At 44.4% G+C, this 24,920-nt stretch overlaps 3 protein-coding genes and 1 pseudogene across 3 annotated transcripts; 3 read left to right on the top strand and 1 right to left on the bottom strand.

Annotated features, from left to right (window-relative positions):
- The first annotated feature begins 796 nt into the window (after positions 1-796).
- LOC102227373 (olfactory receptor-like protein OLF4) lies at positions 797-1,798 on the top strand. Its single transcript, XM_005811583.1, has one exon. The coding sequence runs from the start codon at positions 797-799 to the stop codon at positions 1,796-1,798; it is 1,002 nt and encodes a 333-aa protein (XP_005811640.1).
- Positions 1,799-3,547: 1,749 nt separating this feature from the next.
- Positions 3,548-4,570, top strand: LOC102227637 (olfactory receptor 1500-like). Its single transcript, XM_005811584.2, has one exon. The coding sequence runs from the start codon at positions 3,581-3,583 to the stop codon at positions 4,568-4,570; it is 990 nt and encodes a 329-aa protein (XP_005811641.1). The 5' UTR covers positions 3,548-3,580.
- Positions 4,571-6,333: 1,763 nt separating this feature from the next.
- c11h7orf43 (chromosome 11 C7orf43 homolog) lies at positions 6,334-15,133 on the top strand. The gene is made up of 13 exons (XM_014473536.2): positions 6,334-6,763; positions 8,219-8,538; positions 8,944-9,039; positions 9,171-9,300; positions 10,008-10,094; positions 10,285-10,405; positions 10,480-10,627; positions 10,818-10,900; positions 11,599-11,750; positions 12,185-12,321; positions 13,183-13,261; positions 14,205-14,319; positions 14,452-15,133. Exons 1-13 carry the CDS (start codon positions 6,574-6,576, stop codon positions 14,606-14,608), a joined length of 1,815 nt encoding a protein of 604 aa, XP_014329022.1. The 5' UTR covers positions 6,334-6,573; the 3' UTR covers positions 14,609-15,133.
- Positions 15,134-15,548: 415 nt separating this feature from the next.
- Positions 15,549-24,920, bottom strand: part of LOC102228146 — an 11,264-nt pseudogene continuing 1,892 nt past the window's right edge.

Raw genomic sequence — 24,920 nt, 5'->3', positions numbered from 1 at the left:
AATCTGGCTGTGGCGGACTGGGATTGAACAGGTTAAATCCAGTCTAGTGTAAAATTGCCTTAATTACGTAAAGGTAGAAAAAGCGCTGCTGACGCCTATTGTAATGGAAGAACTTACTCTTCTGTTAAATGCTTTGCCCCTTTAGGAGTCTGACCGTCATGATTTGGTGGTGAGGCAGAGGCAGCAGACCCAGGTCGAGATGAATTAGGTAGTTTAATGAAATTCAAAGTCCAAAAGACCAGGCAGCACAAAGGAGCGCAGGGCAAGTGCTCACAACTGGTGACACGCACAGACTAGACAAACACGACAAGGAACAAAGAACACAGGTAGGGTTAAATCTCTTCAATAAGTCTGGCCTTAAATATATGTTCCTCTAAAAACTCAGGACAAAGCATGCTAATCTAACAGCAGTATGTTTTACAGTATTTATATAAACTTGATCACTTTTTTTTATTATTTAATCTAACAACAGGCCAAGACCATTACAAAACACGATAGTTTACAAATTGGTATGCAGGACATAAAGACAAAAGGGGCAGGTGTTCCAACTCCATCAGCCAATTAGATATCACACATCAGTCTAAGATAATTTGTCTCTGATCAGATAAATATATGTTACAGAAAGACAAATTAGTCAGACTCTCACGGGTAAGAGTTTGCGAAGGTCTACTGTTTGTTTTAAAGACATGAACTTCATTACAATCTAGACTATAACTATGAAATGCTTTTTTGTGTACAACAAATATTTTTATTTATGTTTTTGTTCTAATTGAAATTAATGTTTGATTTGGTAAAAATGTCCTCCACTAATCACACTCAGTTAAATACCACCTTAGATGTGCAGCGTCAGGGAATCCTAGGAGTGGTGTTTTTTTCCACTGTGACGACTTTGCCATGCTGTGTGTTTCTTTTCATCAATGTGACAATGCTGTATACGTTGAGGAGTAAAGAGGTGTTTCGAGAGACCTCTCGTTATATTCTACTGTTTAACCTTCTGTTTTCAGACACCGTCCAGCTGGCACATAGTCAATCAATGCTTTTACTGTCTACCTCTAGAGTAACGATGCTGTATTCTGTATGTGTGGGCTTGACTGTTCTCAACAATCTGACACATAGCGTTTCTGTTATCACACTGGTGGTTATGTGTCTAGAGAGATACATAGCTGTGTGCTTTCCATTCAGACACAGTGTGTTAATCACCACAAAAAACACAGGAGTGGTTATTTGTATCACCTGGTGTTTCAGTTCACTAAAAGACATTATGCAGATGATTCTAGCTTTAAAAATGTTTTTACACAATGTAAGCCCAGTCCAGATGCAAGATTTCTGTGGTAAAGACAATGTGTTTGTTGATCCAGCTTCTCTTATTTTTAACAGAGCTTTCACTTACTTTCTGTTTGTATTAGGTGGTGTAGCTGTTGTTTTCTCCTATATTGGTATCATTGTAGCAGCTCGCTCGGCCTCCACAGACAAAGCTTCAGCCAACAAGGCGCGAAGGACTCTGCTGCTGCATCTGCTGCAGCTGGGCCTCACACTGTCCTCCACGATACACAACTCATTGCTCATAGTTATCTCAAATAATCTAGACAGGGTGCAATCTGCGAACATGCAGATTGTCCTTTATGTTTGTGGTATTGTCCTTCCTAAATGCCTGAGCTCCCTTATATACGGCCTCAGAGACCAGACTATTAGACCTGTTCTTATGGTGAACCTCACCTGTCAGTGGAGAGGCTCAGCTTTCATTTCCAACGTCCAAGCTAAACATAAAATCAAAGTACCTGTAAAGCAACTGATTTAATTTTATTTGAGCTATAAAAAAAATCAAAATAGATGTATTTAACTTTCACAGACAAATGATTGAAAATCTTAATGGGAATCTCTGAGTATTTTGTCATTGATTTTGACTGAGATTATTAGGAAGGTAAAATAAATCTGTTGTGCACAGTGCTGCTGCTGTTGGTTTCTCCATAATGTTTCACAATGCAAGTCAATGTAAAGTTACTGTGACATATTAGATTTGTATTTTTTGTTTGTGTGTGGTTTTGGGAACTGACTGTCTGATGGGAAACCTCCCCGCTGTCCAACTGTGACATCTGCCGCGCTCCTCTTGAGAGTCGCTCTAAGACCACAGGAGAATTAAAGGGGAGTTTATTTTATTGATCAGTTTTATTTATTTTAAAATTTAATTATCTTCATGTATTTTTTTTATTGTTCGTTTAACAATTGTATTTCATTTTATAACATTTTTATCTTGGGCTCTATTTTCTATCCCTATATTCAAATGAGTGGGTGGTTCTTCTTTGTGGTCAGTGGTCAGTGCAGCAAGCTGAGAGACAGCGAACTTCAGTGCATCTTACAATTGTAGCTTAACAACTTAACTGACAAACCACAACAAAACAGATGCAAAATATCTTTACATTTACGGTTTGTCATCTCTGTTTTATCAAACGCCACTCACAACCCATTCAAATCAACACAACAGTTAATTAATGATATGGGATCAATCTGGGATGACCGGCCATTAAGGCTGGAGGACTGATTTGAGCGAAACGGATGTGAACTACCAGACCTGCTTCGAAGAAAACTCTGCACCCTATTTGAATATAAAAACATGAAATACAAAAGAGCCTGAAATAAAAACGTAGTGAAGAACAGAGTTAAAATATAAGTCTTTGAAATATGTAAAGTAGCTTTACAAAATATCAAAAATTATGAACAGGAAATGAATTCATTAAACAATAATGACTGGGAAAATACGCTCTCTATATTTACTTTGCTTATATGTCACGAGGAGTTGTTTGTAATCAATAACAGTATTTATGTAGATTTGAATGAAACAGTTCTCTAATGTCTGTACAAGCTGTACAAAATAAAGCTTACACTGGGTAAACTGTGTATATTTTACACCTACAAACAACCGACTAGATAAAATTTCTACCCTGCAATAATGTCTATCAAAGAGTGGAGTAGCTTTAAAAAACCTGTGGTTTAATATGTGGACATCAGGACAACCTTGTTGGTGGAGTCCTATAGTGGGCCTACATGAGATGAACTTGGATGATTTTTTATTCTCCTGGATGGACCTCAGTTAAATAAGTTTTCCTTTCGCTTCTGTATATTTAATTAATTTGTATTAGTTTGTAAAAGAAATTCCGTTTTTCCTTTGAGAATACGACGTAGAGTAGTTCTTTGTCACCATATACTTTAATTTAAAAAATGGCATTGAATTCCTAAAAGCTACAAAAAGAAGGCACACTTTACTCCTTCAGTTTGGTTTCTGAAAACATTTTGTCACATCCAAAATGGCTCATCAGTTCAAAGGTCCTGCCTTTCGCGTCCGTGTTTTCATCATAACCATTTCCCAACAAATCTCTGGAAGGCAGGTCTCTGACGATGACATAAATGTTGCAGCTCTGGAGTTGATGGGTTGGAAAGAAGGCACGACGGTGGATTTTGAATCACAATCCAAAACCTACGAGTTGATGTGGCTTTTAAAGGAATAGTTTTATTTTTGTATTTTAGTTTTATTTTTGTAGTTTCTGGGATTTTGACTTCATATGTTTTTTAAATATTGGTGAAGATGCTCACCAATCAGACTCAAAGGAACAACACTGTTGAGCTGCAGCGTGAGGGACTTCTGGGGGTGGTACTGTTCTCTGTTGTGACCACTCTGCCCTGCTCTGTGTTTCTCTTCATTAATCTAACCGCTTTATACACCCTGAGAAGTAAAGACATGTTTCGGGAGACGGCTCGCTACGTTCTTCTGTTTAACCTCCTGCTTGCAGACACACTGCAGATGGCAAAGAGTCAAGCGCTGTTTCTTCTGTCTCTCAGTAGAGTAACTCTGTTGTATCCCGTCTGTGCCACTGCGTTAGCATTTTATTCTCTTCCTCATAGAATTTCTTCAATAACTCTGGTGATTATGTGTTTAGAGAGATACACAGCTGTGTGCTATCCTCTCAGACACAACGCCATCGTCACCACCAGAAACACCACGTTGGTTATTTGGGTCGTTTGGACTTTCACTTCACTAAATGTCATGATTCAAATAATTATGATGTTCAAGTTTTTATTAGAAGAACACCGGCACATGCAGATGGCAGACTTTTGTGGAAAAGGGGATATGCTTACTGATCCAGCATCTGACCTTTACGACAAAGTCTCGACCTACTTCCTGTTTGTGCTCGGAGGTGTAACAGTCATTTTCTGCTACACTGGTATCATTGTAGCAGCTCGTTCTGCTGCCACAGATAAAGAATCAGCCAGCAAAGCCAAAAGGACTCTGCTGCTGCATCTGCTGCAAATGGGCCTCACAGTGTTGTCAACAATACACAATTCATTGATAACACCCATCTCCAAAAATCTAGACAGAGTTCTTACTGTGCGTCTTCAGATTTTCCTTTATGTTTCTGTAACTATTCTTCCTAAATGTCTAAACTGCCTCATTTATGGTCTGAGAGACCAAACAATCAGGCCGATCCTCATACTCAATCTCAGCTGTCAGTGGAGAGGCTCGGTTTCATTCCCTGTAATTATGAATAAGAAAAACCCCAGAGTACATGTCACGTGATGGCTCTTATTTCTAGTTTTATTCTGAAATTCATTTAACTTGGGTAAAACAAATTTTGTAAGTGTGGCACAGAATTTTTTTCCACCTGTGATGTGTTTGTGCCTTACTGTATACTGGACATAACAATGACTGACAGCTGGTGGACTAAAAAGTTTTATTGCTATAGCAATATCATTTTATTTCTATACTATAGAAATAAAACTAATTTATTAAACATATCCTTTAATTTCTGGTGATCAAATTAAAGGATATGTTCTGTAGGTAACACAGTCGACCTACAGACGGGGTCAAGATGTGTCTGCTAGGATGTGAGATATCCATTAAATATTATGTAATTGGACTCCATATTATGGCTGACCATCTAAATCAGAGGAACCAAACTCATTTTCATTTTGGACCACATCAAGATCAGGAATGTCTTTAAAGGTCAGGTTGTGGCAGTATGTAGTCATACAACTACTTATTAACACACTGATAAACTACAGCTTTCTCTGCATTCATGGGGTACTTCTAAAATTAAATACAACTGAACATCTTTCCACATTGATGTAATTTGGCACGATACAAAACAATGGCTTTGATTTTATGCAACTCTTATGTTGAAGTTTGATTGGCTGGATTTTGCCCACATGAAATCTAAATCATTGTACAATGCAAGTATGTATGACACAGTTACAAGGAATGCTTTCTCATTGTTTGCTGTAGTTTGTTCTAACTTCAGATACATGCAGACTGACAATTTACATTCTGTGGCTTCGTTATTGCAAAATAAAATGTGATTTGAATAGTCCTTTGTAAGAAAATAAATACAAGACAGTTCTCCTAAACTACCAAAGCAGACTTTTAAAAAAAATAGTATCTTGCTGTTTGTATTTTAAACCGGCGGGTTTTCCTCGAAAAGCGAAACGAATGCTAATAAATACAGAATAGTAAATAATTAAAGCTGTTTTCTCCACACATGTTAAAGTTTCCCACCGTTCAGAAAGATGTTAATAATCCCAAAATAACCGTCCAGGCTTCCAGCAGCCGCTACTAGACCTCAGCTCAGGGTTGCCAGGTAGTCAAGAGATCCCCCTTAAGAAACCGATTCCGAGTTAGTTAATTAGTTAGTTGTCTGCTGATGTTTATTTTTAGTTACTTGGAAAATAATTTTCAAACCCAGTCATCTTTTTGTTGTTGTTTTACTACAACTTTCAATAATTACAACATTAAAGTAAATAAACTCAAATGAAGTAAAACATTATATTTTAACGTCTTTTCGTCAAGATTCATGTTTTGTATTTGCCTTCATCTAAAGATCTGAGTGGGGAGTGGTTGCTCAGGCCCAACAACCGGTGAATCTGGACCCTAAATGGATTTTGTTCAGTCTAGATCAGAGATCTACAGCCTTTACTTTTTTTGTTATTAACATTTGTTTCACCAGGAAAATCCAATTAATATTAATAATTTCATTTAGAAGAGAATTCACGACTCACAGAAGCACAGAATTTGCATAACATCCACAACAAAAACCTGAAAAAAAAATTCTTATATGAAAGGTTGAGATTTGTGGAAAATAACTTTTAAAAAACCCCAACAACATAGATTCCAACCTAATAATAAGAAAAATATATCTAAAAATGTATTTCTGGTATCTTAGCTTCATTCTGTTGTGAAAATCCAATTCACACAAAAACAATTTTTGTGTTATACTTTACCTTTTGTTAAACTTTTGTTATGCTTGTTATATCCAGAACTAGAAATCAGAAAATGTAAAAATCTATAAGGGAGTAAAAACGTTTCCTCCTCTAATAGAGGAGAACAAGCACCATAATACTTTTAGCAGTGAAAACAGACAGGCAGTTGTAATTTGTTGAACTCGCCACTGTGGGGTGCAGTTGAGTTTTCCATCCGCTTGCTGAGCTCTTGTTTTGAAAGAACCAGGAAGTCGTCGTGTTTGATTGTTCTGGTCGGGGTCCGTTGACTCCTGGTCCTGGTCCGCTCAGCCTCCTCCGGTCGTCGCCATGGTGCAGATGATGGAGTCGCAGTGCGAGTACTTCATGTATTTCCCGGCGGTGCCCATCACGGACCTGTCGGACCCGGCCCGGTACCGCAGTCTGCCCCGCCGGAGCCACCTCTACCTGGGCGAGACGGTCCGCTTCCTGCTGGTGCTACGCTGCCGGGACGCCGCGGCGACACCGAGCGAGGCCCCCGGTAAGGCGGGCGGCAGGGGGGGATTGGCGGGGGGCGGAGAGCCGTAGGACCCGGTCCGGATCTGACCCGGTTCTCTTGGTCTCACCGGGCCTCTGCGTCGTTCGGACGCCTCTGTGTTCCTGGTTTTGGGGTTAATATTCAGCGCTGGACCGGTTCTGTCCCCGGACCGAACCTCCCTGGGGCTGTTGCTGCAGAACCAGGCAGAACAACATGGAGGAAGCATCATTTCCGTGTTCGTCTGGTCATTGAAACAAACACACCGCCGTCATCAAAGCGCAGTCATTCATCAGAACCGGAACCAGAGCCCGAACTGGGTCTGACCCGAGCGGAGCCTGCAGCAGAGTCTCTTTCATTCTCACTAACAATTACCAATTAATTTCAGATACTCTGAATCAGAAAGTGAAACTAATTCATTTCAGCTGTCTGAAATGAATTAGTTCTGGTGATTCTGACCCAGAATCCAGTGTCAGAAAACAAAAATATGACATCAGAGCCATAAACATTAGTTTTTAATTCTGTAAAGCTCATTTCTCTCCGGGTTCTGGTTCTGGACTCTCTGAGACGTTGCTGAACAGACGTGGCGTCTCTGTTTGTCCTGAACGCTTTCCTAACTCTACTGCTGACCAAGCTCTGTCTCGGTGGTACCACAGCTGCTGGACCGTTTTGGACCTGCTCGGCTGCAGCTGAAGGTTCTGGATGCTCCAGCTGCAGTTGGAGCATCCAACTGCAGATTCAGGACCTGAATCTCTCTGAGTACCTATAGAGCTCACCTGTCTGCTGGTTTCCTTTCATCATTATTTTAAAGGGGCAGTATCATGTTTTCCAGCCACAGGATCCCACATTGGGCCCGTATCCCACTTTCTCACAGCGATCTGAACTGCTCAGTAAAATCCGATCTGTGGAACTAAATCGACAAATTAATTAACCAATAAATTAATCGATCAATTAAAACAAATTCCTTCATTTCTATTTGTATGATCTGTTGTATTCCTCTTCCTACCAAAAACTAAACTCCTCAGTCTGCTGCTTTGGTCTCAACTACATCCTTTTTTTTGAATTTTGTTTACAGTCTTCATAATTAATATTTTGTTGTTTCTCCTGTTTTTATTTGTTTTGAATATTTAAAATGTCTTCCAGTTCCAGTGTTAAATGTTCATTAGAAAGGAAACTTTATTGATATTTGAGAATGAGTTCTTATTGTTATGCCATTACTTGAAAATGGCCTCAAAGCAACAATATTATCACATCGCAAAACCTTCCGGGACGATTTATGGGCCAGTAAAATGTGTTACTGTGACAGACTTAGGCTCAGTTCACCCTCTCAGAGATCAATAGTTTCATGTCTAATGACATTTAAAGTAGATTAAAGTCCTGGCTCTAGCTTAAACTCTCCTAGCCAATTAAAACGCTCGTCTGGACGATCTGATGAAGCTCATGACGTTCCTCTCCCTGCAGGGGGCGCTGACGTCACAGCGGCTGGTTTCGGCACAGAGTCTCCCAGCAGCCAAGCGTGGCGGGAGCTGGCCGGCTCTCTGTGCGCCGTGGCCAGCGTGAGTCCGGGTGAGAACAGCCGTCACCGTGGCAACCACCAGGACTACCAGAGCAGCGGCGACGAGGACGGCGAGGATGACTACATGGCGGCGGCGGAGGCGGCCATCGCAGCGCTGGGCAGCAGGGTGGACTCCCGCTGTCGGAGCTTCAGGGACTGCAAGCCGCTCCTCATCCACAACTCCTCCGGGACGGCTGCCAGGGAGTTCCGCAGGGCTCCCGTTCAGGTAGAGGAACGTTTACAACACATGTGGAAAAGTCCCGATCCATCATCCTCTTCTCTATAGTTTCCTTTCACACAGGAAACTATTTACCCGGTGCAGGGCATTCTGGGTAAATAAAACCAAAGCTAATACTTTAGCCTAGCGCAGGCAGGAGAAATGGCTCGTGGTTTTTAGCCAAAGACTAAAGAGAAATCCTCAAACCACTAAAATGTGACGCCTCCATTTTAGTTTAGATTTGGTGAAGAAGGAAGTTGCGCTCAGTGTCTTCAGAGGTTTTTGTGTTGTTTCCTTCAGTGGTTCTTGGTGCAGCGCCCCCACAGGCCAGGAGGGGAACAGGTTGCTCAAAGGGTTTTGTTGGTTCAGGTTTTAATGCACCGTCTTCATCGGCTCTGAACTTCTTCTCTTCAGTCTCCTCTGGACGAGCCGGTTGTCCTGACGGACGAAGTTATCTTCCCTCTCACCGTCTCTCTGGACAAACTTCCAGTCAACACCCTGAAGGTCAAGGTGAGCAGGTGGAGCTTCCTGCTCCAGCCTTTGTCTGCTTTGTTCTGTGTTTGGTGAGAAGCAGCTGCTGGGCCTCCGTTTGTGGGACTGATGTAGACGTTCTGGGAGCTTCACGCTGCGTTCTGCTGCAGGTCATGGTGACGGTGTGGAAGAAGGAAGCAGAGAAGGTGGAGGTGCAGGAGCTGGGATACCTGAGCGTCCTGCAGCAGCGAGAACCCACACACACCTTCAGACACGACCTGAACACCTTCAAGGCTCAGGGTACGATACACACCTGTGCTCTGCTGCACCTGTCTGGACTTGTAAACCCCCCTCCCTCCCACCCGCTGTGATAAAAACCCGTCTGTCCTGCCTGGTGAGGAGGTCTGGGATAAAGCCTGGATCCGCTCCAGTTTCGGTTCTGATGAAAGTGTCAGCAGTTTGAAGGTTTCATGTTAACCAGCGAGAACCACAGCCAAGAAGATCACTTCTCCCGCTGTGGTTCCGACTCTCTAATCTGTCCAAACGGTCTGAAGGTTCCGGTTTCACTTTAAAGTTTCATCAGAACCGTTCCGATGACCCAGAACCACCTGCAGCCGTTTAGAGACAGGAAGAGGGGTCAGTGCTGGGCACCGCTAGCTAAGAAGCTGGCTGAGCTAACCATAAAGAACCAATCATAAACATTAGTTGTGCCAACAATATAGGCTGCACCAACACAGGAAGTAGTAGAAGCTAACATTGAAGCGCTAACCAACATGGTCTTTAGTGGAAGCTAATGCTAAAACTGCAGGATGTCGGGCTTAATGCTCAGCACTTAGTCCATGAAGTATTTCCTGTCATGTGTTGCGTAAATTTTCTGCTGTCCTTTTTGCATACAATAATATTGCTTGGTGCAGTACCAGCTTCAGACACAAGTGGCAGTGTTTCTAACCCAGATGAGGTGAAAGAACCTGCAGAATAATGATGGTTCTGTTTGGTTCTGCCCACAGTGAGCACCACGCTGACCGTCCTGCCGCCTCCCACCGTCCGCTGCAAGCAGATGACCGTTTCTGGGAAACATCTCGCCGTCCTGAAAGGTTTGACTGAATCCAAAGTACTCACACCCTGAGCCGTTTCCTGTTCTGTCAGGCTCCAAGCCAAACATCAGGGTGCTTCATTGTGACACTCGAAACTGAATGGCCAAGTCCAGACCTGAATGCATCTCAGAATCTGTTCTCCATCCGTCCTGACTGGTTTCTAACTGGTTTCTAACTGGTTTCCTCTCAGTCCTGAATGAATCTTCCCAGGAGGAGCTGAGCATCCGGGACGTCCGGATTCTGCCCAACCTGAATGCCTCGTACCTTCCCATGATGCCGGACGGCTCCGTGCTGCTGGTGGACAACGTCTGGTATGTAATGGGGTCAAGGGTCAGCAGCAGGGTCAAAGGTCAGGAGCAGCTCTGACTCCTGTCCTCTCCTGCAGCCATCAGTCCGGCGAGGTCGGCATGGCGTCTTTCTGCCGTGTGGACAGCAGGGCCTGCCGCCTTCCCAGCATGCTCGGCGCCCTGGAGGAGCACGACTTCCTGTTCCAGCTGCACCTGAACGACGTCCCGGAGGACGACTCTAACGAGGTCGGTTAATCGGCCCAACGTTACTGATGACCAACGTCTGAGAAACGTTGAGATGCTTCCGCTCATCCTGACAAAGAGTCAAACTCAGAGCAAACTCAGCTGCTGATGCGGAGGCCCGTCTCCATGGCGACAGATTCTGGCCTCCATCATCAGGATGAGACGTTCAGTCCGGGTTCCTCTGTGTTTTCAGGGTTTCGAGGTTCCTTTGGTGGCGGTTCTGCAGTGGTCCACTCCCAAGATGCCGTTCACCAACTGCATCTACACCCACTACAGGTAAACCCAGATAATTCCAGTTTATACGGCTAATGGAAACGCAGCGATAGGCCTGATGAGGGACGTTTGATGTTATGACGATTTCTGGATCTCTGCTGATGAAAACACGTAATTATGTTTCTAAAGAACTCAGTAGTTGGTCTGGGCTCCTTTAGCATGAATCACTGCATCAATGCGGCGCAGCATGGAGACCAGCCTGAGGTTCTGGTCCAGGTTGCTGTGATTTCTGTCGTCTCCCTCCTGAACCGACCCACACACTTCCATATCAGATCATCTGTAACCTGACAGCAGGACTCGGTCCAGATGTTTTTCTCCCCGGTCCAAACCTGATTCTGTCGACTAAATCAAATATTTAAAATCCTTTTTACTGATCTGATCTAATATTTTATTTTTTCCTTCCTCTCAAACAGAATTATGTTTTTTATCTTTTTTATTCTGATTTACTGAGAGGCCGCCTGCAGTTCTGCCAGTGGCCACCAGGTGACGCTCTGACCCAATCGGCTGTCCAAACAGCAGAACTGAAACCTCTGAAACTCAAAAAACGATTAAATTTTCTTGTTTACAGTTTTTACCTCTGCCTACTTTCTCCATCCTGTTTTTGTCTTTTTGAGTGTTTCTGGTTCTGCCGGGTTGGGTTTTGGACCAGAACCAGGCCTGGTACCAGACCTGTAACCTCCTTCTCCCCGCCTCTCCTCCAGGCTGCCCAGCATCCGTCTGGACCGGCCACGGTTCGTCATGACCGCCAGCTGCCCCAGCTCCGTCAAGGTCAAAGAGCACTTCAAGGTCAAATACGTTCTGATCAACAACCTGCAGGACTTCCTGGCCGTCCGGCTCGTCTGGACCCCTGAAGGTCGGTTCGGACCGACACCGGTTCTCTAACTTCCTGTAGACGTCGCTCTCTTCTTCTTCTGTGACAGAGAAATGTTTTCCTTCCTGATCCAAACAGGAAAACATCAGCTGGTTTCTACTGCTTATCGGATCAGAAACAACAAAAGTCATAAAATATTTTTATCCAGAGAAAACATCTGGAAAACCCTGACATTATTAATCAGGTTAATCGATTATTGAAATAACAATCAGCTAATTCAGTGATCGATTAATTGTTAACTGGAGTTTAGAGACTCTAAAATGCCGTTAGCTGAAAGAACAACACAGACAGAGAAATTAATCCAAAACTGAACAAAGATTTAAATACTAAGATGAAAAATCTCCTTTATCTTTTAATCTGTTGTGTTTTCTCTGCTGGAGGTGGTTCTGTTCTGACCCGGTTCTGGATGTGTCCAGGTCGCGGTCGGGGCGAGGACACGGCGCTGACCGCCGTGGTGTGTCACACGCCGCTCAGCAACCTGGGCCACTGCCGCAGAGGAAGCACTCTGTCCTTCAGCGTGTCCTTCCAGATCCTGAAACCAGGACTGTACGAGGTGGGTGGACCAACGCCGCCGCCGCTACTGCTACCACTGCTACTGCTACCGCCGCCGCTAATGCTACCACTGCTACTGCTACCGCCGCCGCTAATGCTACCACTGCTACTGCTACCACTGCTACTGCTACCATTGCTACTGCTACCGCCGCCGCTAATGCTACCATTGCTACTGCTACCGCCGCCGCTAATGCTACCATTGCTACTGCTACCGCCGCCGCTAATGCTACCATTGCTACTGCTACCGCCGCCGCTAATGCTTACTACCATTGCTACTGCTACCACTGCTAATGCTACCATTGCTACTGCTACCACTGCTGCTGCTAACATTCAAACATTCATTCCAGTTGATCCTCGTTATCATTCAGTTCTTTAAACTTTATTATTCAGATGGGTTTAAAAGAAGTTTCCATCTAAGGAAACCCAACAGAGAATCCAGTCGTTGACCTGCAGCGTCACTCCTCCTGACCAGCAGGGGGCGACAGTGGAATCAGCCAATCAGAAGGCCAGACCAGGTGTAGCTTCTATGGAGAGAAAAATACCTGAACATAAAGCAGAAATAACAGCAAAATAATGGAAACCGGAGAGTAGTAGGAGAAGAAAGTGAGACATTATGTCCAAAACATGTGAAATTTTATCTTTTTAGTTTATAAAATCTATATTTCTTGACCCAGAATGTTTGCACTTTGTTTTATTTTAGCTCTTCAATAAAATGAAACGTTCTCTATGCATTAATTTGACTTGTCTACAGGTTTTCTTTCATGAAAAAAATAAAAGATTTTTCTGTTAATTAAATGTTTTCAGTTTTTCCTCCCATCAGCTTTATGTCATCTCAGTTCTCTGATGGTTCCTTCTCTTCCAGCTGAGTCAGCACATGAAGCTGAAGCTTCAGTTCACCGCTTCTGTCTCCAACCCGCCGCCTGACGCCCGGCCACTCTCACGTAAGAACCGCTTCCTCCGTCCAGCTGCAGGTTTCGGTTCTGGTTCTGACACAGCAGCAGGCACATGCGACCCAAATCCGATCTGTTCCACTTCCATATGTGGAACTAAATCCGATTGTTTTCAAAATGAGTTTTCAAAAACTATGAATTGATCAGCTAAACAGACCAACAGGAAGAAGAAATCGGATTTATGCAAAACAATAAGAACTGAGAATGAAGACGTGGTGTGTGATCGAAGCGTTGGATCCCATCAGCTGCATTTCCATTGACCATGAAGTTGTGCTATTTGACTTTTTGAAAATGGCACCACCCACGAAGAAGAAGACAGGAAGTATTTGGAGGATCATAACGCAGCCTGTTTTTAAATGACATATTGCGCGAACAAACTTAACGTGCGATTTTTATTTAATTTCTTATTTAATGGAAACACCGCCATTGTGAAGTTGTGTTTTTTCAACATTAGCGGAATATCAGCGACGTTTTGCGTACACTTGTAATGGAAACGCGGCTGCAGTTGGCGCCCTGGTTCCAGGCTGCGGCTCTGAATCTACAAATTAACCAGCAACAACAGGAAATGGAGCCGAAGCCCAAAAACAGTTTCAAAGATTAGAGACAGAGGAAGTTCAGTTGAACTTCCTCAGTTGATCCCACAGAAGGATTAAATGTTTCTCTAGATGATGCAGCATCCAGAGAAGCTCTGAAACTGTCTCCTTCGTCTCCATGGCAGCCGCTCGGAGACCGACGGTCGTTGGGGGCAACTGTGGCTCAGTGGGTAGAGTACTCCTCTTGTAATTGGAAGGTTACAAGATGACCAGTCGTCATATGTTGATGTGCCTCTGGGCAAGGCACTCAACGCAGGTTGATCTGTGAAGGTTGATCTAGTGTAAAATGCTTTGAGTGTGTTATTGTTTTCTAATACCATTTACCATTCTCTGGTCCCCAGGTAAAAACAGCCCGTCCAGCCCCGCTGTGCGGGACCTTCTGGACCGGCACCAGGCCAGTCTGGGCCGATCGCAGTCCTTCTCCCACCAGCAGCCGTCCCGATCGCACATCATGAGGTAAAACACGTCCAGGTGTAAAACCAGCTGGATGGCCTGTCTCCATGGTAATCCCTCTAACCCGGTGTGTGTGTGTGTGTGTGTGTGTGTGTGTGTGTGTGTGTGTGTGTGTGTGTGTGTGTGTGCGTGCAGGACTGGCAGCGCCATGGAGCGGCGGGCCATCACGCCGCCGGTCGGCTCCCCGGTCGGCCGGCCGCTCTACCTGCCGCCGCAGGACAAGACGCTGCTGTCCGTGGATAAGATCGCCAAGCGGGAGTGCAAGGTTCTGGTGGTAGACCCGGTCAGCTAGGCCGCTCAGCTGGACCAGAACCGCCAGATGTGAAGCTACTGAGGAGTGGAAGCGCTGATGGTGGAAACATTCCCACCACTCAGAGACTGATGGATATTTATTGTTTTAAAGTGTTTGCAGCATTACAGGTCCAGAACATTTCCTGAACGTTACAGAGTATTATGGAGGTTCTGCTCAGTTTGCTGCCGATTTGGAGGGAAACCCGACAGGCAGGCGGGTTCTGGGAACCGGAACCGGGCCCGTTTCCCTCAGATCAGCACCAAACTGCAGACGTCTTCCTGCTGTTTCATTTTATTTCCTGCTCTGAACCGGAGTTGTTTCTTAAAGTGTTACCTCATCGTTTCTGGAGTATTTAACGGTTCAGGCGGCTTCATCTGTTTACAATCAGCACCGCTGTCCTTCCTCTCCAGGTTACTGAATGTAAAGACCCGGTCCGGTCCGGTGCTGTCCGGTCCGGTCCGGGTCGGTCCAGTCCAGACACTGATGAGCTCCTGCTGTGATTCCACAATACAGGCTGATATTTAAAAAATGTGCAGGTTCTGTCTCCTCTTTACCTGATGACCACCAGCCGACCAATCAGAGCATCAGCTCAGGCAGCTGCTCTTACGCCACGTGGTGGTCAGTGCAGGTACTGCAGCTTGATTCAACGGGTTGGAGCAACTGAAACAAACATGGTGGCTTCATCCAGACATGATGCTGAACGGAGAAAAAACATGCTTAACCAGAGGCTGCTAGCATGCTAACTGTTAGCACGATGAGACAATAATGGAAATATTGGTCAGACACATTGGCCACACAACAGAGCATTAAAGAGAGCCATGTTGTTTTTTAAATCACGAAAATAAAGACAACATATGAGAATGAAGTTGTAAAGAGGACAAAATCAAAGTATAACCATTTTTTTCTCATAATTTTATGACTTTTTTCTGGTAATATTCTGTCTTTATTCTTATAGGACCACATTTTGTGTCAAAGATAAGAAAAGAGTTCACGTGTTGGTTTAAAAAGAAACAAACGGTCAAAACAGACAGTCTGTAACTGCAGAGACGCTGATTGTTCTGCCCCCTACCGTCTAACATAAGAACTGCAGCACCACGGCTGAGCCTGAAGGTATGAAGGTGATTGTATAACCACAGCTTTTCTCTCGCTGCTCGTTCCGTAGCAACAGCCGCCATGTTGGATTCTGAGGTACCGTTGATGACTAAAAGTTCCCGATGTTTTCCACACGTTTACGTGAAAAACCAACAAGATCAAGTCGAGGAGAAACTTCGCTGGTCCAGAGAAGAAGATGACAAGAGTTCTGATTGGTTGAACACCTGACGACCTCTGCAGGCTGGACAGGTGAGCGACTGCAGAGAGCAGATTCTCTGACAAGTTGTCTCACTGCAGACAGCAGCTGCCAATAAAACAAACGCAAATATTCTGGTTCCGGTTTGTATCAGCAGAACCAGATTAGATCTTCGCTGTGTTTCAGCCTCAACGTGCCGCTGATTCCTGTTGATGAAGGACGGAAACATGTCAACACGCAACAGGAAGTTCCTCTCCGGACTGCGGGGATTTCCACACATCTACCTGTTTCCCTTCAATTTTAGCGCCGCCTGTTTTTAGTCGTTTCTCTTTATTTATTAACCGACCAACAGAAAAAAAATAACAATAAAAACTGTTAGAATCCAAAGAGCTGAGAGAAAGTTTTCAACCATTGATTAGTTGATTTTTCTTCTTTTTAATCATTTAAATGTTTAATCAGAAAACATAAAAAATAGTTTCTAATTGATCATTTATTAAGGGTAAATAATTCATCGTTTTATTAAAGTCCTCCATAGTTTGCTAGCATGGCACAGTTTGCCTGTAACAGCGATTTGCTTCTCCATCAGCACATTTAGGAGTGCTTACATGAGGATGATTGACAGCACTAATCCCCGCCCTTTAGCTCTAATTGGTTGTTTTTGGTGAATTTCTTTGGACGGCAGTAGCAGCTCAGAGAGAAAGTGGAGAAGCTCGATCAGATTTAATAAATATGAAACAACATATTCTCTATAAATGTTTATAGAGGCTTAAAGGACAGTGAGTTATAGAAATGTGAAGTTGCAGTAAAGACGGATAATATCTGAAGACCAGGAGACGGTCGTGGAGTTTAAATTGCGACGCTGTTGTCGACACCGGACGGACACAGGTATGTATACGGCAGCTCCAGGTGCCTGTTGCGCTCTGTGATGCCATCAGTAATGGCCTGGAGCTCCGCCTGCACTTCCTCCAGCAGCCTGCGGTGGGCGTCGACTCTGAAGACGGCCTCCCTGTAGTGACACAAAGGAACCTGTAGGGGGAGACAAACTTTACAGGAAGAAGGAGAAACGGCGCGGACGTCTTGATGGTTGTTTTCTATTATTAACATGGAAACTGGTCGGAAAATGATGTGTAAAAAAAAAATGTTTGAGGTGCGTTTGATTTGTTTTCCAACAGAACGAGCCGGGTGGAGCCTTACAAAGTTAACGCCAGGCTGTGACAGCACGGCCAGCGTCATCAGGACGCGGTTGGTGGAGTTGATGTCCGGCAGGAAGGACAGGATGTCCTGCTCTGTGACGGCGCCTTTGGCCTGCGGAGGAGGACGCGTCATAGCGGCCGGGCAGTTGGGCATCCAGAGAGCAAAGTCCAGCTGCAGAGAGACAAACCGCAGAGAAATACTGGAAAATTAAGTTTTCACTTTGTTTTAGCACGTTGGAGCAGCTGGTAGCAAAACGTTTCTGGGTTCAAATCTGTTCTATTATTGACACGTGGCAGGATAAACATGGTTGGATTTAGCACATTAGCTTCATTTGAATGCTGTGTTGGGATAGCTGGTTAGCATTAGCTTACGTTAGCATGCTCCACAACAGGGACTGCTTAGGAAGCTACAGAACAAGAGCTTGATTTGCCTTTTTTTTATATCGCTTCAAATCCCAACTTTTAGCAGAAATTAGTTTGTATTTTTCATATTTTAGTGGCTGCTTTGTGTTCAAACCCGTCCTGAGAGTTTCCGTCCCGTGTCCACTGACCTGGGAGAAGTTGACGGCAGCGTGCAAAGCGGAGCAGGAGAAGATGACCATGGTCACAAACTTGGAAACTTCTGCTTCGGTTTGGAAACTCGGAGGAAACCCTGGAGGTGACAGGAAGTAGAACCAGAAACGAGTTCATGGTGGAGGACCTGCAGCCAGGCGTGGGAAAATGGTTCTGCTTCTCCATGAGACCCAAACCATTGCAGCACTTCTGGGAAACATTGAGCTTTAGATTCAGCACGGTCACTCTGCTCTATCCAGATGTTCCCTAACCATAACCGGACCTCTGCAGTGAGCGGATGCTGGGAACCAACCTGCGTTCTGCGAGAATCCGTGTGTGTTGATGTCGGTGATCCAGTTCTGGAGCTCGGAGTCGTTCTGGACGTCTTTGTCTCCTCTGTAGTACAGCTGGACCCAGCCGAGGACAAACCTGCCGGACACACAGACCTGAGCCGTCCTGCAGGCGCTCACCGCCGTGCCACCGGGCTGGGGTGCGCTCGTTTACCTGTACAGCACGTCCCAGATCCTCCGGGCGTCCTGAGCGTAGAAGCTGCGAGGCAGTTTGTCCACGCCGCGGTCCAGCAGGTCGTCGGGAACGCACATGGACCGATAGTGGATGGTGGCCGACGCTCTGCGGAGGATGTCTGGAATGGTCTTCAGACCAGAACCCACTGCCTGCAGAACCAGAACCAGGCCATTACAGCCCTGATCATTCTGCCCCAATTCCTACGCTTTGTCTCAAATTAAGGACGTTCTAATTAAGAAAAGGAAGATTTTCATTAAATGTTCCTTTCATTAAGGAACATTTTTCATTAAGATTTAGAATACTAAAAATATTCTAAATCTTAAATTTAAAACAGCGTTGATTTCAGTAAAGCTTCCCAGTCAAAAATTAACAGCAATAATTTGGGCTGTCTATTCAACCCATTCAGAGAGAAAAAAATCAGTCAGCATGTTATTCATTTATAAATGCCAGTTTCAAAGTAAATATTTAATTAACAAGCTAAATACCTAAACTAAATATTTAGATCCAGTTTAAACACTTAGCTCCGATTTAAATATTTAGCTTCAACCTCTTCCCCAAATATTTAGTTTTCTAACTAAATGTTTAGTTTTAAATTGGGACATTTATGAATAAATAACATGGTGAAAATATGACCCTGCATTTTCTCTCTTTTGACAGGCTAAATAACACAAATTATTGACTGTCTAACGTTACAAACAACATCCCATAATAACAGTTATTCAGGACATTTAACCATGTAGTGCTGTGGCTGCCCCCAGACAGAGTGGCGCCCCGGGCAGTGAGCCTTGCAGGTGAGTTTTTACCTGATCAAAGGGGCCGTTAGCGGCCAGCAGCGACGCTCGCGCCTGCATGTTGATCTGCAGAGACGTCCTGATGTGAGGCATCAGCAGCTGGAGAAACAATCAGAATAAACACAGGAAGATGAGATTAAAAAAAATACTAAATAATTTGATTTTATGGTTTCCACAGTTTGGCTAATCTAGACATGAACCCTGAGGGAGAACATGAGGATGGAGCCTCTGAAGTTCAGACAGGATTTATTAGTTCAGCTCTTCTGGAACCAGATGATGCTGCGCCATGTTCTGAAAACTTTTAGATTAAACCAACTTATCAGGTCTTCCATCCATTTAACACAGAGTAAATGTTTATCAGGTTGGATTTTTATTATGTATTCATGGCTAACAGATTATCGGCTAAATTCCACTGATTTGACTGTCATATTTCATAAACGGACCCTTTTCTAGTCTTCACTAACTATCAAGAAATAAACGTAGTTCTCATGTGATGTCGCACTTACTGGAATTTTGTAGCTGACCGCCATCTTGGCGGGTATCCGTAACTAACTGTCATAACAGTTAGTTGTGACTAACTAACTTTTTATTGTTGCTATGACAACAATAAAAAAGCCACATTCTCTGTCTCATACGGGTCGGTCCTGACAGCATGTTATTGATACGTTTCTCTTGCACATTGGTCAATAGTGTCAATTTTTTTTTTTTGTTGGTCTGGAAGCCAAAATTCATCTATGCTTTGCACCACATTTGCCTACCAAGATGGCGGTCCATTGGCACGGATCACTTCAGGTTCAGACTTGTGGGAACTTGGTACAGTTGAACGTTGCTCTGAGCTGGTAGATCTGCTCCTCAAGTCACTGATCATCTGTCCAGATCATAAACACTTTGGACACTTCTGCTAATTAGCACAGCTAATTTTTGGTTAAACGCTTTATTGTTTTTGCTAACTTTGAAAACATTTAGCGCATTTTGTTTCCATAAATTCTAAAGTGCTAATTTACTTGGCTGTTTTGTAAACTTTAAGGTGAATAAAGTTCTGTCTGGAAGTTTTGGTGAACTGCTAAGACGTTTAAATTCATGCTCTTATTTTGAAGTCTGTTCATGCACAGTAGGTACCAACATAGTGGAAATTAGAGCTCTACCTTTAGCTAAACACCATGTTGGTATCTTGCTTTATTGTTAGCAGAGCTAATGTTTATGATTAGTGCATTAGCGTTGGCGCTACTAGCTTTTCAGTTAGCGGTGCCCACTACAGCTTTGGGCCCGTTGTTGTTTCAGTCTCTCAGGTGGACACGTAGTTCTCCATGTACCAGGCGTGGCGGCTGGTCTTCACCTGGTGCAGAGGGTGATGCTCTGGAAGCTGCCGCAGCGTGGCAATGCAGCACAGCTCCGCCATCATATGGGTCCGCATGTAATGGGAGACCAGCTGGTGACCCTGGAAGTCGGCGCTGTGGACCCAGATCTTAGCCAGCAGCCAGTCACAGCTGGGGTCAGAGGGCAGGAAGACCGGGTTCTGCGGACCGGGCGTCTGCTGGAGCTGAAGGGTTACAGGCAGAGTGTCAGTCTGGATCAGCAGCAGCGTTTTCCACCTGGGTGTGAGCTCACCTGGATGGCGATGGGGACCACCTGTCCCAACTCGTTCAGGTGCAGGAGACACAGCGGGGCGGACAGGTACGTCTGCTTTCCATTGATCTGGTTGCCTTCAAGCTCGTCCAGGAGCTTGTAGTCCAGCAGGTAAATGTTTCCTCTCTAAACAGGAAGCATCGGTTTTCTGACATAGAATCCAACAGGAGCCACAAATCACAGAACCACAAAGTTACCTGGAGCTCTTCTTCAAGGGAGGAATCAGCAGGTAGGAAGGGGCGGAGCATGTCAGAGGTGACGGCCAGGTTCGGAGGGATGAGGTGTGTCCGACGCAGGAGCAGAGGGTTGCAGCCGTTCAGAGACTGATAGCCAAAATACCAATCCTCCATCCAGTGAGCCTTCACAAACTCTGGACAGACAAAAGACAACTGGACAGCTGAGCTGGAGGACACCCAGAGACGAGGACAGAGGAACAAATGGAGCAGATAAACACCAAGCACCTCGATTAGCTGTACAGCTAACAAGTTCACCGTCTTCACTGACTCACATAAACCTGATGGACATCCTGATCTTAACCCACAATTAACTATAATGTTTTTCCACTGCTAGCAGCTAAAGCTCCAGCTTGTCTAGAACTGGTCTTCCACAAGGAGTCCGTTTCATTCTTCATTATTGTCAGGGAGGTCAGACACTGATGTAGGACAATGAATCCTGACTAACAGTCATAAGTTTGAGGTCAGGCCAGTCAAGATCTTCTACACCAAACTCCTTCATCCATGTCTTTATCAACCTGGCTTTGTTGACTGGAGTTCAGCCATGTTGGAACAGAAAGTGTCCGTCCCGGTACCATTCCTCCTACGGTGGCAGCATGAAATCCTCCCAGATATCTTTGTCCTTTCTTTGGATCCTTAAGGGCGGAGCATCTGATGCTTTGAACATCAGGTCAGGTTTGGATCCAGATGTTTGGTCACGGACTCTATCCATAAAGTTTTCTACACAGTGTTATAGAGCGAACCAGAAGGTCACATGTCGTTTGGAGGTTTGTGTGTGAGTTTTAGCCAATCCAGTCTCTGACCTGCGTAAGTCTTTAGTCTTTCTCCACACCGGACTGTCAATTGGACTTATTGACCAGGTGGAATCCTGTCCTGGTACCAAGTTGAGGTTCATTGACCTGAGAGTGACCCATTGCTTCAGATATTTGTAGCTGCAATCTGCAGCACGAGCTGCTGGGTTTTGTACGCCTGTGGTAATGGGAGTGACTTGAATACCTGAATTAGATGATTATGATGCAAAACATTTCAGACATTAGAATTTCACCTTCAGAGAGAAACCAAGAAGATATAGAGAAAAGAACTACAAAAATCCAAATAATCAGATTTACAAAACAAACAAACATATTAGTTTCATCAGCGTTGTGTGACGGGTCTGTGACTAAGAGAGCCGGGCGGTTCTGGTTCTTACTGGCAATGTTGTTCTGATGTCCACTGAGGGCAAAGGCAGTCTCCAGCTCAGAGAAGCTGCTCCAGGGTTCGGCCCGGCCGGCAAAGCCTCTCAGGTAGTGCAAGTCGATGGATGGACTGCAGAGCAGGAACAAGAAGCACATCAGAGACGGCCATTGCTGCTTCAGTTAGACCATTTCTGGGTTTTACCTGATGTGTGTGTAGCTCAGGTTCGGCCCGAGATCGGACAGACTCTTGAGATCGAGGCACTGAGGAACGCCTTCGACAAACACACCCCACCTGTTAACAGGGGAGAGTTCGGGTCAGATACGGCTCAGATCAGGAGTAAACCCAGTTCTAGAGCAGACCCTGGTCTAAGGATGGAGATCATCATCAGAGTTTGATGCCTTCAGGTCTTCTCAGGAACATTAATTCACGTCTTTTTGTTCTATGTTTAGTTACATTTACTTTGGTTTCTTGTTGTACTTTAAGGATCCTGTTCTGATTCAGTTACCTGATTTTTGTTCTGCTCTCTGAAGTCAGTTTCTATTTACACAAATTTTTCTGTCGCCTGTTAAAAACCAGAGCCTTGTTTTACGCGTCGCTTCATGAAAGAGTCGGGACCTTTGACTGTTGAGAAATGACTGCTTACTCGAGGTGAAATGATGTTTGAAACTATTGACTCTGATCTCAACCAATCGCTAAAGTTTGGCTATGACATTGATGAAGGCTACCAGAGATTTCCTGCACTGTTAACAACTATTCTCAACTGAAAAGAGCCGAGCCAAACGACACCTTTTCCAACAATTACATGTCTTAAACATTCTTCCTGTTCTAATTTTGGAAGCGTGAGCAACACAGACTGAACTGATTTGTTCACTTCCATTGGCATTGGCAGCCTGCAATTTGGTCAGATACATCGTCGTCATTCAAGCATCTGAATGAAGACAAGTGAATGTTCACTGATTGGCCTGGTTGAAATTCATCTTTAAAAAATCAAAGTGAATGGGACAAAACCCAGGCGGCACACTGAAGGTAGATGAGAATCAAGCTGCATAGAAAGGCAGCAGCCAGGACAGTTTTCCAGGAGCCTGATATGTTGCACCTGATGAGCTGCCGCTGCCGCTGCAGCTGGCCGAGTCGGTGTTGCTTCGCTCGCTCTTCAGTTTCCTCCGCCAGCAAACACACTGGAGCAACACCAATGACAGGAAACACAGGGACAGAGTCAGATGGATCTGAAGTGATTGTAAGAATCGCTTCTCAGGGACCAAAAATAATCTCACGGTTTCCGCTCCGCAGCTCCACGTCGCCATCTGCTGTCCGCAGCCACTTGTCGCACAAGAACACCTGCGTTTCTGAACCGTCGGGTCTTGGTTCCTGACCTTTAACCCGTTGGCGGAGCTCTACTCTGTTACAGTGCCAGTCCAAATTGGGGAATCCAGTCTGCACCTCCAGCTGGAGCCGAACCAGAACCACCCGACCCAGTGGGCCACTGGGCCGGACCAGAACCAGGCACGTCTAGGAAGACGGAGACCATTTGGAGAGACCTTAGCAGCTTTGCAAAAACTCAGCAGCAAAGAGAAGCGACGTTAGCGGAGCGTCATTTCACCCCATCAGAACGATTACTGATGAAACTCACAGATCCAGGCAGCAGGTGATGGTCGTCGTTCACTGTGACGGGCGGAGTCTCGCCTTGTGATCCAATCAGGCTGAGACGCAGACGGTTGAAGGTCCCGCAGGTGGGACCAGGTGAGGTGTGAACCGTCACTTCAAACTCCTGACAGAAACCCATCCTGCAGGACAAAATGGTGGCAGAGTTACTAACGTTTAAAAAACCTCCAGAAGGTTTGCTGGCGGTTCAAGGATCGGCTGCAGTAAATCTCAGCTGACTGTCAGAAACTGAAAGACTTCAATGAGGTAAGCGTGAATATCATCAGCATAGAGTATGATGTGCCAAAACTCTGTTAAAATGTCAACACTGAGGAGGATCTACATTTAAGTAGAAATGACAGAAGGTAAAAACATCGACACATTTTCTCCATTTTAACTATACTTTCTATTAAATATTAACCACTAATATTTACTGACTGCTGACAATGTAAACAGTTATGAGTTTCACAACTGAGGCGGCTCATCAGCTTTGTGTTTAACTTCTGACATAATATTAGAATCTTTACTAAAGGAATGTGCATACTTTTTGTTTTATTTATAAACTGGCAAATACTTCACAATATTACGTTTTTGTTAACTATTCATTTATGAATTAGATTTAGTCAAAGGTTTTATATTCTGTGTGTAATATAGAAAGAGAACTGTTTCACGTTTTAAATATCAGTTTTAATAAATTTTTTATTCATGAAATGTATTTCTTTTTAAAGACCCTTCCAGGACAGATTGAATCCTGCTGGTTTAGAGCTGGAGGTGAAACCTTGGCACCTTTTCAGGATCATCTCTGGCCCTTAATTTATCTGCTTAGTGACTGAAGGTTAAAATGTTAATAATGTAAAGCACTGTTTGAAGTCAGTGGTGGAAAGAGGAAGTTGTTCATCTAGGCTCTGCTTGGTGAATGTTGTTTAAAGATCTATTTTATGCTTCTTTTTTCACAAGCAATGATGCATTATTTGTGCAAAATCACTCTCAAGATAATGAGATTTTACTTTCTCAGCTCCTTTCAGGTTGAGCTGTTTTAAGATGCCGTTACTTTTATGCAAATAAGCTGCTGCTGGCCACGCCCCCCAACTCAATATTTACACTTTATGCACGTGAAAATGGCTGCAAACAGATGTGGAATGGTCCAATGGTTCATATTTGATCCTGAGCCAGAAGAATTGGAGAATCCTGAACAACCACGTAAAAAGCAGCGAGTGGTTTCTGAACGCTAACTCAACAGCTAAACACTCGTCTTCTCCAGCAGCCATTGTACTGCAGCTGTAAAAC

Source organism: Xiphophorus maculatus, chromosome 11 (genome assembly GCF_002775205.1).
Source record: "Xiphophorus maculatus strain JP 163 A chromosome 11, X_maculatus-5.0-male, whole genome shotgun sequence".
Classification (NCBI taxonomy): domain Eukaryota; kingdom Metazoa; phylum Chordata; class Actinopteri; order Cyprinodontiformes; family Poeciliidae; genus Xiphophorus; species Xiphophorus maculatus.
The sequence above is the reverse complement of the archived record's forward strand: the minus strand, read 5'-3'. Positions and strand labels throughout refer to the sequence as shown.